This window comes from Arachis ipaensis, chromosome B1 (assembly GCF_059453495.1).
Source record: "Arachis ipaensis isolate K30076 ecotype BB chromosome B1, ASM5945349v1, whole genome shotgun sequence".
NCBI classification, from domain to species: Eukaryota; Viridiplantae; Streptophyta; class Magnoliopsida; order Fabales; family Fabaceae; genus Arachis; species Arachis ipaensis.
In genome coordinates, this window is record NC_142436.1 from 146488002 (window position 1) to 146502226 (window position 14225).

At 36.6% G+C, this 14225-nt stretch overlaps 2 protein-coding genes across 2 annotated transcripts; one reads left to right on the forward strand and one right to left on the reverse strand.

Annotated features, from left to right (window-relative positions):
* Positions 1 to 1836: 1836 nt before the first annotated feature.
* LOC107614838 (peroxidase superfamily protein) lies at positions 1837 to 3080 on the forward strand. The gene is made up of 4 exons (XM_016316972.3): positions 1837 to 2067; positions 2155 to 2346; positions 2431 to 2596; positions 2674 to 3080. The coding sequence occupies exons 1-4, from the start codon at positions 1837 to 1839 to the stop codon at positions 3078 to 3080; spliced, it is 996 nt and encodes a 331-aa protein (XP_016172458.1).
* A 738-nt stretch (positions 3081 to 3818) lies between these two features.
* On the reverse strand, positions 3819 to 13699 carry FCA (flowering time control protein FCA). The gene is made up of 19 exons (XM_016342812.3): positions 13107 to 13699; positions 12209 to 12279; positions 11872 to 11950; positions 10100 to 10182; positions 9960 to 10011; positions 9179 to 9246; positions 8805 to 8871; positions 8544 to 8623; positions 8402 to 8466; positions 7495 to 7551; positions 7207 to 7372; positions 6468 to 6545; positions 5797 to 6363; positions 5283 to 5483; positions 4998 to 5189; positions 4887 to 4925; positions 4673 to 4732; positions 4545 to 4590; positions 3819 to 4159 (listed from the first exon to the last, which is right to left on the reverse strand). The coding sequence occupies exons 1-19, from the start codon at positions 13339 to 13341 to the stop codon at positions 4152 to 4154; spliced, it is 2214 nt and encodes a 737-aa protein (XP_016198298.1). The 5' UTR covers positions 13342 to 13699; the 3' UTR covers positions 3819 to 4151.
* Between the last annotated feature and the right edge of the window lie 526 nt (positions 13700 to 14225).

Consider the following 14225-nt stretch of genomic DNA (forward strand, 5'->3'; position numbering starts at 1 on the left):
GATGAGTGAGTTGTGAGTGAGTTTTCTTTCATTCTTTGGGAGTGTTATCATAATCCTAATAGAAAAAATGTTTTTTTTATTTCAAAATGACGTTTTCTTTGAGTAAAAAAAAAAAAAAAAACACAAACTTACTAACTCAGTCCTAAACTCGCGAGTTTGACCGAGTCTAGCCGAATTTACTCAAGATCGAATCTATACCCGAATCAATTTAATTCCATATCTAAACTTGTAAATTCGTACAAATTTACGAATTAACTCACGAATTTGACAACAATATATTCATCTCTTATTATTGTTATTAATTTTACAAATTCAATTATCCATCCGCACATATGCACCAACCTCTTGCTAGTTATAAGATAAGTTTCAAAATAGGTGGAAAACAAGAAAATGTTAAATTTCTTTATTCCTTACTTGCTCTACAAGTTTAGGAATATGTCGGACAAAGGCACATTGTGTGTAAAATGTGGCGCCCAACATGTAAACTTCTAGATGGAAAACACTTCAACTTTCCAAGCTTATTCATATTCACTTTATATAATCATAATTATGATTGAGAAATAAAAAATGTTACATACGTACATAAAAAAATTAATTATTAAATTAATTATAACATATTTATATATAAATAATTAATTTTTAGTGTAGATATAGCATAATTATTTTAAAATATCACACCTAACCGTTCATAGGTAAGTGATTAGCCAAAAATAAAGGTATATGGATAACTCTGAATCCTTAGAGTATGGCGGTGGCAACTGGCAACCAGCCATTGGGCACTCCAAGATTTTAGTTTTTCTAATTAGAAAGCCAAAGTCGTTGTGTTGTGGTTATAAATTACAAATTCTTTAAAGCGTATCAAAAGTGATTGACTGTCAAATTGTTACATAGAGGGAATAGAGGGAATTAATATTGTTATTTTATCATTTGAATCTTTTAAATTTTTATTTTAAAAGATAAAGTATTATCTTTTATTATTGATTTTTTTATATTTTTTTATCCTATTTATAAAATAAATAATAAAAAATCACACTTTACCATTTGAAATAAAATTTAAAATTTAAAAAATCTAAATACATTATTCTAAAACTGAAATATCCGTAAATTATCATGGAAATTGGATAGAGTTTAGAAAATCAAACACTGGCATAAAATGGATGAGGGGTGGGTTGGTAAAACTCAATGTTGAATGGATTCCACTAGAGTTGGGCTGGTACCACTGGATCAAGATTTATGTCATTTTGGGCCTCACATTATCTCCTATCTTTCTTTACTCATTTTAAAGTAGCCCATGAATCAACTTCTGACCAGTATTAATTCGCATGATCCTTCAAAAGACATCCATGTGAAATTCTTACTCAGCATGATGGATCAACGTCATGATCTGTTGGCGGCATGTGTAATTGTAACTAATTTGGTTTTCCAGTAAAACATTATTTTTATTCAAAAACCTTTACTCATATAACATTTTCCCCTTTATTTTGAAAGTTTGACAAAGATGTCTTTATATAAAGATGATAACTGAAACCTATTAAATAATTTGACTAAATTATTTAATAAAAGATAGTAACCTATTTTGAAACATGATATGGGATACGCTTAGTGTGTGAAAGATGAAAATGAATTTTGAATGCAAAACGAATTGTAGGGTATGCACATGGCATTAGGTAATCATAGTGATACAGATTCAGATACATTACTAACCACTCTTTATTATTGACTGTGTCTTCCATCTATTTCATCACCTTTACTCCTCAATATATATATATATAGAAGAGCATGCAGTGTTAAGCATGCAAATCCATTAGTGCTACCTTAACAGTGAGATATACAATAATGGGCATGCAGTTAGTATTGTTGTGCTTAATGTTGATGAAGGCGAGTTCAACAAGTGCAAATGGTGATGGTGATGGTGATAGTGGGTGTCCATTAGGGAGTGACACATACCAATATAGTTGCCCGGAAGCAGAAGCAATAATCTTCTCATGGGTGGAACAAGCTATATCTCAAGACTCCAGAATGGCAGCCTCGTTACTTAGGCTGCATTTCCATGATTGCTTTGTCAATGCAAGACATTCTTTAGTTTCTTTTTTTCACTGCACAAATTAATTACTTCCATCAAATGTTTATAATAACAATAATAATTGTTTCCAGGGATGTGATGCTTCGGTTCTGTTAGATGACAGAGATGATTTTGTGGGTGAGAAGAGTGCAGCTCCAAACCTGAATTCGTTAAGAGGCTTTGAAGTGATCGACGCAATCAAATCAGAGCTAGAATTAGTGTGTCCTGAAACTGTCTCTTGTGCTGATATATTGGCAACTGTTGCTCGAGATTCTGTCGTTCTGGTTCGTCCTTGTTGCTTTGGTTATCCATTACTTACATTTTCGTTTTCGTTTTCATTCCACTAATGAATTTGTTAAGCTACACAGTCAGGAGGTCCAGCTTGGGAAGTGAAAATGGGAAGAAAAGATAGCATAAGTGCAAGCAAGGAAGCAGCAAATAATAACATCCCAGCTCCAAATTCAACGGTTGATGACCTCTTGACTAAGTTCCAGAATGTCGGACTTAATCTTCAAGACATGGTGGCCTTATCAGGTTAATCAATCATCTCTTGAATTCTTGCATTTGTTGACAAACAAAAACAAAGTGTAAATTCTATGTGATTATTTCAGGTGCTCATACAATTGGAAAAGCGCGATGCTCGACATTTAGCAGTCGCCTACAGAGTAGCAGTGACTCATCAGATGTTAATATGCAATTCATCGAGTCGTTGCAACAGCTGTGTTCAGGAGAAGATAACACCAACAAAGTTGCACACCTTGACCTCGCTACACCAGCTACATTTGACAGCCAGTACTACGTTAATCTACTTTCTGGGGAGGGGCTACTGCCGTCAGACCAAGCCCTCGTCAATGGGAATGATCATACACGACAAATTGTGGAAACCTATGTCGAGGATCCATCTGCTTTTTTTGACGACTTCAGATATTCAATGGTGAAGATGGGAAGTTTGGGTTCGAATACTCAAATTGATGGCCAGATTCGAAGGGACTGCCGAACTATTAACTTACCTAATTAATCCTTTTTATAATATGGAATCAAATTATAGTTGGCATCGACATACCTTATTGCTTAGTCTTATATACTTGGAACTTGCTAGTTATTACCATTATAAGATTTATCAAACCCATAAAGCAGCGTCTTAAAGCTCTAGTTTCCCTTTGCAGTTGGGAGTATACGAATATTTATAGACGTAGTCGTCTTTCAACATTTAAATTGAGTGAGTCTAAAATACTACTTGGACCAATAAGATTCTCCAACAGAACATCAAGAAGCTTCTTGCTAAATCCGAAAAATAGAAAACTTCAATCGCACTTAAGACTTCCGTAAACGGAACACATTTCATGTGTTGAGATTTCCCGACGGGGAAAAAACGAACGGATATCGTAACGACATCGCAAACTACCATTATCGGTTGACACAGAATCGTACTATGTAGAACTACTAAAATAAGGGCGCAACATAAAACAATCCGTCTATCCCCACCACAAACAAAATGAAGCGCTATCTCATTCACCTATCCAGCATCAACTTTGCATGGAAGAAGAGAAAAAGATAAATTTAAGAACCAATTTTATATGTAACTTGACTAATGATTTTTAATATTGTTTCACACATTTTTTTTAAAATAATTTTATCATACTCAACTAATCCGAGTATTATCTTAACTCATACGAAGCAGGTGTCATGCTTCGCTACTATATGAAACGACAGTACCGATACCTAAGAAATTTCATCTACGATGTTCCTGCAATTATTTTTGTGTTAAAAATTTATAATTTATAATTAAATCGAAGCTTATGTTACACAAGACGTAAGACGCTCTCTGGTAGGGCGTTTTGGATATTGGTATAGGTATGACCCCACGGCCCTTGGTGTTGGGCCTGAGCTGCTAATATTATATTAGATAAATAAACCCCAACAAGGGCCAAAATAACTCATGAATGACAATAAACGGGGTTACATGCCATTTTGAAGTAGAATGAAGGTGACAGTGCCCTACCTTTGAGCGATTAGAGATTCTCTTTTTACAGCCATTGAAAGGCTGAAACATCTCCATCTGCTGCCTCAAAGCTCAAAAAATCCAAGTTCAAACTCCTGCGGGTGCAAATAGAATAGAAAGATATGTCAGCACTGGAAGTGAAAAGAGTAATAAGAATGCTTGAACAAATATCTTCAGCATTCTTAACCAACAAAATTGACAAGTTACCTCCTTTCAAGTCCCAACCCAAACTCAGAGAAACAACGGAAATCGAAAAGATACTACAATTGAAAAACTGTGGCGTTCACTAACTACCCTTCTAGCGAAACTATCCCATAAAGAATTCCCCACCGACATCAAGGTAAAATAGCAAGGTGATGGCAACATTAGTCCATCCTATTTTTTAATTGAAATTCATGTGGTTTGTGTGTGCATATGCATGTGCACACGTGTGGATGCACATTTGGGGCAGGGTAGAGAAGTGGGTGCAAGGATTGGAACCTGCAGGCTTATTTTTCCACATCCACTCTTGAGAAGTTTGGATACCCTGGAATTGATTCATGAAATAACATTAGACTGAAGGACATAATAACACAAATGAAAGATGTGAAGTGTAAACCTCGGAATACCTGAGAGTAGCGTCCAGCATCAACAGCAGAAATTCCAGATGCCTGTATCTGTTTATAATCCTGAATAGAAGCAGTAGTTCCAATTAATACAACAAAAAGGAGCTACCAAAATAATGACAACATAAAGTGCCAGAGGCTCCATGGACTGATTATGAAGAACATCGGGAATCATCTCTCTAGCGATTTAACCAAGTGTTGGCAAGAATAGTTTTACCTGAATACCTTGGTGACCTGTAACTCCGTATGCCTGGAACTAGAATTGCAAAATGCAAAGTCAGCAACATAAAATCTTTTTACAATGCAAGAATATCATAGATATGCTTACCACTGGGGGCTGCTGCATTTGTTGATGGTGGAGAACCCGGCCTTGATTACCTTGAGGCTGAACCTGTTGGACTTGAGGAAGTTGCTGAGCAGATATTACTGAAGGCTGTGACTGAGACTGAGACTGCTGAATAGACATCATTTGCTGTTGCTTTTGCTGTTCATATAATGTCAACTCCTCTGGTTTCTCCCACTATAGGTTCATTACAGTTAACAATAGTTACTCAACTACTCAAGTGAATTATAAGTCAGGGAAGATAATGACAAATAAAAAACAAATTCTTACCCTACTTTCACCAGTGACACTATTGTAGTAATACTTGAAACCCTCTGGAGATAAATGCTCTGTCCAATTACATTTCACAATAGCTGTGTTTGGGCTTACCACTGGGACAGCAGCAGAAGCAGAAGCAGAAGCAGATGCAGATGAAGGAATTTCTGCAGCAGTGCTGACCATGGTCTGCGGTATGGTCCCAGCCCATTGAGACTACAGGTAGAAAGCATTAGCAGAGGAATGTTACTGCGAAGCTTCCTCAAAGAATTATAAATGATGCATCCCACGAACACTACTATACACTATAACCATATGTCAACTCTAATAATACCATCGATGGAAGAACTGCAACTATCAAAAGCTTTGAAGTAAAACTGATTCAAAACAATTTCCACACGTCCACATTCTACTTAATAAAAATCAAGCAGAAACACTAATCCGCAAAACGTGAAACCTAATCCAAAGTGAGAAATTGAAAAACTAGAATCTAAAAAGGCTAAGCCAAGCAGATTTTAACCAAGAATACCTGATTTTTAGTAGCTTCTGAATTTTGCTGCAATGTATTAGCCTGACTAGATGGTTGTATCATCTGTAGTTGTTGTTGGAGCTGGGAGAAGGCCTGCTGGGAGGAATGAAAGCTTGCTTGTAAAGTCTGAGTTTGCTGTGACAGCATCTGAGCTAACTGAGAGGGGGATTGCTGAAGAGGTTGAACTGTCTGCTGCTGCCCAGTGGGAACTTGCTGTTTATTTGAAGTAGCCAAAGTTGTACCAGATTTTCCGCTGGTATCAAGAGGTGCCTGGGGAAATGCAGTAGCCAAAGAACTCGGCTGAGCTTGGGGTTGTGAAGTTGGGAACTGCCCACTCATGCTATGTATCTGCTGTGAAGGTAGAGAACCAGCAGGGAGTGGAAGTTGTGGCTGGCCAGGATGCCGTACAGATGAAGGTGGTGGAGTTTGTAAGTAGGGTGTTGGACCTTGCGGGTACGACTGGTGGGAAGGAGGCAACTCCTGAGAAGATTGTGTCGGTTTGTGCAATGGTGCTATTTGTTGTTGCTGGTTGGCTGGTGGAATTTGTGGCATAGGCTGGTTGAAATTCTGACAGTGACATTAATGTATTATTCTCTTTTATTTTAGGGTAGCAAACAAGCAGTAAACCCCAATTATTAATTCATGTCAAACTGCTGATTATTTAATTATACCTGTTGTGAAAATGGTGGAAAATTTTGCACTTGGAAACGGTCATCTATTGGACCTCCCATGCCAGTCATAGGACCACCCTGCATTTCATTTTAGTATAAACAATAGATGTTGTGACCAACCAGATCATTGAAAAAAAATAAACAAATGATGGAGGAAGAAGGGTAAAAGGTTTAGAGAAAAGATCACACAACCAGCAACTAATACATCTTTTTCTATAATAGATCTAGGAAGGATGATTGGCCAATAACATATAGCAACGAAGTTCTAGTTTAGTACAAACAGATTTCATGTTTCCATCAACTCCCGCCATTTTCATCATAAACTAAATACCTATACCAATTAACAGTTAACATTTCCATTTGTCCCATTTAATCGAAATACAAGCACAACTTTGGGTTTTTTTTTTTTTTTGAAGTACAATAAAAGACAGCATTTTCAACAGTATTAATAAATTCTATGATCCCCTCCCTTTTCCCCATAGCCCTGCCAACACTATGCTACGTGATTAAAAGGAGGATGACTTATGTCAATAGATACATACAAAATTTTGCAGTTATAGTTCTACTCATCAAATTAATAGACAACACATTAAATAGGATTGTTCATTCTTGGCATGACCAGACTTCACAGAATCCAGAACAAATTCAATACTAACATAAACAGTAGACGCACCACATTTCAGAAGGGAAAAGTTGTATTTGGGCAAGCATAACTTCATATCTCTTAGTTTATACTTACTGGATTTGTAGGCAATGCCATGTCACCAGACCTTGGAAGCATTGGAGGCCCCACCGCATGAAAACCAGCATTCGGGGATGGGCCCATATTTGGTGCATGCATTGGACGCCAAGCATTAGGAGGAGGCATACGATCACCCATGGGATCAGTAATATTTGATGGAAATCTGCACGATGTTATACAGAATGAAACATTACATCACCGAACCACAAATACATATGTATATATAGACACAGGAGAATGAAGAGATACAAGAAAGAAGTAAAAGGGCATGGATGTACATTATACCTTGGGCCTGGTGCATCAAATCTAGAACCATATCCTGGGCCACCAAGTGCAGGACCCCTGAAATGAGCAAGAAAATTTTCTGTAACAACTTTGAGATATATATAAAGCATTTCAAAGTTTGAATAATATGTAGGACACCAAAAATAGTACATATAGGACAGCCATTTGGGTATCAGCTTATTGATTTATGTCTGTTTCTTTGCAACATGTTAGGTACCAAGCTAATTAAAAATTAGGGACTTAACTGTTATTGAGTGAATTATGGGCTATGGTGGGTATCGTAACTAACTTGCCTAGCTGGAAGGTGAGTGAGAGAGAGCATTCTGTTATGAGGGAAGGAAAAAAGATGAGATGAGATCAGACTTTAGGACTTAGGAGAGAATCAAGTCTCTTGAATACCGGATACTTATGTTATACCCTCTTTTTACTAATAATAAATACTAGGAAATTGGGTGACATCTCACTGATATCACTCCATCTTCCTTGCCCTTCTATTATTGTTTCATTCTTCTACTTAATCTAGATGCCAGGCTCTTACACAACACAGCACACTCATTTATATGTCAGAACTCACGCATCAAGAATATTACCTGATTCAAAATTTCAAATTCAAATACAAAAAATAAACTCCTTTCGTTCACCCATGATTGTAATAGAAAATAAAAACTTGTTGAGTGCATAAAAATGAGGTCCACAATACCTTTCATCAACTTATCAGTTAATAGCAACCTCAAATTTGAACAAAGCTGTAGTTCAGATTGCCAAATACTAAATAGAACATATTACTTCTAGTTTGGGATTGATAAATGATATCAGTAAGCATAATGCAATCACTGGGTCAAGCATGAAAATTGCACAACTTAACAATTTTGTTAAATTTTTGGAGTTAAAATAGACTTCAGCTCACCTAGAATCTCCTTGACGAGGTCTCTTGGGATCAGCAAACCGCACAATTAGAGGTTGATCACAACCCTGTGCAGCAAAGTACAAGAGATTAAAGCAGAAAACTTCCATAAGGAGGACCATTACTAACTTCAAATATTCCTTACTCTCATTGTATAAATCCCATTCAGTGCATTTATAGCTGCCAATGCCATATCCCTATGCGAGTATTTAACAAAACCACATCCTTCAATAAAAAAGATGCAAAATATTATGTAATGGATATTGTCGTCAAACAGAAATACAGATAACGAGACATGGACGACAAAACCAGAATAAATGTTAGCATGGCCCAAAGAATGAAGTAAAAGGTTAATCCGGCATCCTACAGTTCCTAGCTATATCTCCGAACAGATAAAAAAACATACCACGGCTTTGCTTTTTCTCATCACGCATGAGATAAACATCTTCAACCCGCCCATATTTTGAGAAAACCTGAAGCAAAGAGGTACATCTATTACTTCCATGCTAAAATTAAAAGAAAGGAAAATACTCCCCCCCACCTAAAAAAAACCACCACATAATTAAAGAAGTATAGTAAACAGAAATTAAATATTAAGAGTGGATTTAATAATTCATTAGACAATTTCTTTATATATTTTTGGATAGAAATAAATCATTGAATAATCCAGGCATCAATTCCCTGGTGCCAAAATTTTCCTTCTGAATACCAAACCGTTTTTTCACTGAAAATATTTCTATAATAACATCTAGTGTGAAGCTTAATCAGTAAGCCACATACTTCCTCAACTTCCTTCACTGTAGCTTGTTTGTTCAGAGATCCCACAAATAATTTGTACTCAACTGCACCTATCATAAATTGTTTGCAGCAACATGAAGAAGTCAGCAAAGAAAGTTCGATGACCCTGAGTACTAATGCTTTAATAAATACAACAAAAGATCACCCAGCCATAAAAGTCTCCCCCCACCTTTTTCCCTCATCTACTAAGATATTGCTCAAACTGAAAACTAAAGTTCACTAGGGTTCAAATAACTTTTTGAGGGGAATATTAAGCTAATACTGCAATAGACAGAAGGCTTGAAGCATGGAAAGTTAAATAAGAAGAACTAACAAAAAAATGTAATAAACATGTTTTTCAACCTTTTACCATATAAAAAAAAAAAAGAAAAGCTAATGATTGTAACATCAATGATCAACCTTTTATGTTCTTTCATAATAAATATGTTTCAATCATTAGAACCCCTCACATGAAAATTAACAGGGTTTTTTGATAGCTATAGAGACATTTTAATTTGTAAAAGCAGCAGGAAACTACATGTTCAACTTATAACCTATGGGTAGTTATTATCTAATCTTTCTGTATAGTCCCTCATCAAAATAACTGTCTCACATTTTAGATTCATTCAAAAATTAATATATTTGGACAATCCCTGCCTAGATATATTAATTTTCAATGAACCTAAAAAGTAAAAGAGACACATATTTTGAGGAGGAGAGAGTAATGTACATATGGATTTAAAAATTTTCAAATATATCAATTTGAAGAAAGAGAGATAGCTACCAAGCCGTTCCCGCTCCCCGTCAGCATAGCGTACTTGGATAGGACCAACACCCTAATTGGCAATACAAGTGTCAGAAAACTATTAACCATAAATTTCCCTCAATGTTCAGTATTTAGGATTCAAAAGCACTACAACTCACTCCAGGAAGGGTATGCTGATTGTGTAATGCTCTAATTGCCTGATCAGCTTCTTCTGAGGTAGCATATTTTATGAAACAACAACCTGCACAACAAAAATCTTTTATGGCAGTTATATTAAAATTATAACCCAAACCCACCTTTTCATCACAACAGATATCAAATATAAATCCACAACCACCAAAGAACTCATTTGCCACCAAAGGTTAACAGTAACTACAAAATGTTTTGATAGATAGAAAGTTGGGAAAAAAAAGTTCTGTCCATGCTTATTAATTACTGAACAAATGAGATCAACGTCTTATTGTGCACATTGTAACAACTATATGGGAAAGGACAATAGATTAAATAAAATTTAAGAGCATAATGAGCAATTGAAATTATAAAAAAAAAACAATTAACACAGGATTTTCAATGGACCATGTTGACAAGTTCCCATAGGTCAAGAGACCAAAAATCCTAAACAATGAATACTAACACATAATCAGGCAACTGGCAATTATCACCAGTAGACTATATCATAAGCAGTATCTAATTTTAGCTGAGCAAATAAAATTCTATTCCATATCTCTTATAAGAAGCTGACGTCACATATTATGCAGATTTATACTTTCTCAAGGCAGAGAGAGAAACTTCGCTTGAGAAGACATTAACTAAAGCAACTACACCAGATAGATCCACAGAACAGAAATCCTTGTACTAATATATTCACAATCGACTGGTTCAAAACATGAGTATGTGCGCTGAATACACACTCATGCCTAGTAATTTACTTAGTATAAAAACTGAACTGCTCTAATAAATGAAGCAAAATGGTGAATCCAACCTTAGCACAAATAAGGGAAGGCAGAAGCATAAATGACTTATACCAGTTGGAAATACCAACTCCACAAATACATGTATGTGGACATCACTATCTTTATCCCAAACCAGGACACATAAGCAATCACAGGCTTCCAAAATTAATTTGGAAGGGGTGGCATAATTATACGTAATCGCATGCCTAGCATCACGACGAAGCAAATTAAATGTTCCAAAAGATAATGATAATTCTAAATCCACACCATCACGAAACGTTAAAGTAAATCCATCACATAAGCGCAACAATAAAACTGAATCCACTCGCCTACGCTTTACATAACAAGCTGCAAATGAACATCCATCAGTCACATCACCAACCGGTCTGGCATTCATAAGGGAACTAATGAAGTGTACCACCCATATTTTGTCAACCCAACTTCAGACCCATGCAATTTATTGAATTAAAACAGATATATGACATGCCAAGCCATTCAATAAGCTATTATGTTCACCAAAACATGAAAAACATGAAACCACTAGAAATACATTGTGATTCACACCATTCAATTGTAACAATCCCAATGTTTTTCTCTGTTCCCTTTGTACAAAAACTGCCTTCTAAATTCTTGACACAAACAACCCTACAACTATGGCATCCGAAACTCCCACTACAATTAGTTGTTGGGTAATGCCCCCACTGCTGCAGCTACAATTGCAAGAGCAGGATCTTTTGGTCCTCCAAGATCCCATCTGCTATACAAAGAGCAGCTTACAGGTTTACACGTCTTGCCTCCTTCTGGTATGACAGGACGAGGAACAAAAAAGGTGGAACCAAAACCAACAAGCCTGAACTTGTTGCAAAAACAAACTGAGATGATGATGAGCTCATTTTTCCTCCCATCAGCCTCTCAAAGGACCTGAAATAAGATGCATATAAATCACAACAGTCTCGGCATATTAAAATTATAAATACCTTGATGCTGCCCAGTTTTTTTATCCTTGATCAGCGCAACCTCAATCACATTCCCATGTTCCTCAAACAAAGGTCGAATCTAACATCATGATCGTGACAAGGAAATAATTAGTCATCAAATACTAGACTAGTTTAATATCTTTCAATGTTGTGAAAAGCATTAAATCATTAGACAATAACAACAAAGCCTTGTCCCACAAGGCGAGATTGGCTATATAGATTAAACGATGTCATAACGTCTTGTAAGGCATCATGTTTGTAGCAAGTGCATTTATGTTTAGATCTCTCTTGACAATTTAACAATATAATAACAATAAACACGGTTAGTATATCTTACATCTTCTTCAGTGGCTGTTCGGGGCACAGATCCAACAAATAGTTTGGCAAAGTTTCCACCATCAAAACGATCTAAAAAGGACAAATGTTTCAATCATTTCATTTATAGGATAGCAAGTGCCATAAGTCATGCTGGGCTTACATGGAAAACATTAGGGTAGAAAAAGCATGGGTGAAATTAAATTAATAGAGCAAAAACTGAAACAACTAATGTTGCAGGACATATAAAACTACAATCAAGCCTTCTCCAACTAACCATGGCTATAAAATAACAGAATAAGTGGACGCCTATATATTCTGGAGCTCTGGTAGGAACCGAATTATAACAGTACTTTAAGCAAGTAAAAAACGTAAGCTAATACCAGCATTATAAAATAGAGAAAGTCTAGAGAGCCAGCAACTTTTGTGTTTTGTGGCCAGCACTTAACCATCAAAAGAAAAGTGAGTAATCTCTCAACATTGGATGTAATCTCACACCATTAAAAATACTATTGATGGCCAATTGATGGTTACAAAACACAAAAATTGCTGGTCCCCTAGCACTCCTCTATAAAATATATATCCGAATTGCAGGTTTTCAATTATGAATTTATGATTCAGGTAATCAGGTGCGGTTGTGTTGTGATCACTGCAATTTACAACAATATAATTATGCACACGATTCCCGGGTAAACTGACAATCACAACCGCAATTGCCACTACGTACAGCAACTTTAAATTCTTAATAACAATATTCAATACAGCTTTAAACTCTTAAAAAACGTATCCCAACTCCAAAGCTCAAGAAGCCTCATGCCAACGCCACCCAGCTCAATCAATTGCGATTAAACCAAACCACGCAAAATTACATTATGCCAACAAACGGAAAACGAAGAGCTCCAATTCAAACTCAGACTCACCTGGCGAAACTCCACGAAACCCTCGCTTGTGACCAGACAGCTGCGGAGGAGGAGCCTGGTAAGTGTTGAACCCGTATTCTCCGTAACCGTCACCACCCATCGGCCCGAACCCTTCGCCGGGGCCGATTGGGTGGAAACCTCCAGGCCCAGCGGGAGAGCGACGTGGCGAGCTGTGGAAGCCGCGGCCTCCAGGGCGGAAGTGCGCGGGGCTCCGACGAGAGTTGTGGTATGTCATGGGAGAATCGGAGAAGCGAGAGTGCGGCCTCGAAGAGTGACGGTGGCCATGAGAATCATCGTTGTTGTTGTTGTTATTGTTTCCATAGCGGTCTCCTCTGTGCCTATCCAGCTTGGCCAACACTAAATTGGAACGAAACCCTAACCCTAGAGAGAGAAAGTTAGAGAGGGAAAGAGAGAGAAAGAGAGAGAAATTTGCGAGAGAGGGAGAGAGCGTGTGTAATTAATCCGTAGTGTTAGAAGCTGTGTGCAACGATTGGGGGAGCTGAGTGAGTTGTGGCACTTTTCTTTTCAGGTTATAGAGCGTAACAAATGTGACAACGACGATCAAAGGAAAATCAGCGACGACTTGACTCGTCTCTGTTTTATGCGAATTGGGCCTTTTATAAGCACTGGGCCCAACCCATGTAACTCTTACTACTACAAACATTTTAGTTTTGACTGTGACTCCTTATCTGCTTGCTTGCCCAACGTTATATCATTTTTCGTTTTAACTACCTGTGGTTTTTTGTTCTTTCTGGACAACACTATCGGATATTCGGATGATGTTGTCTCAAGTCTTCAACTCATGATAACTGACGAACATTGGCTCGTCCGTCCCAACCTAGCTGCGTCTGCTGTATTCTTTTTTTTTTAAGTAAATACCCAAATTAAAATAAACTTGGATTAGTTTACTCGTCTATTAACTAAGTTAATTTAGTGTTAATTAGAATTTTGGGTTAACGTTAAGTAGTTAATTATGTAGATTTACTGTTTACAGTTTATTGGATTAGCTTAGGATAATTACTTAGCTTCATTAATTTTTATAAGTATTTTTAAAAATTTTATTAGTTTTGATTATTAATTTTGTTTATTAAGTTTTAACTTTTACTAACTTTGTCTTTG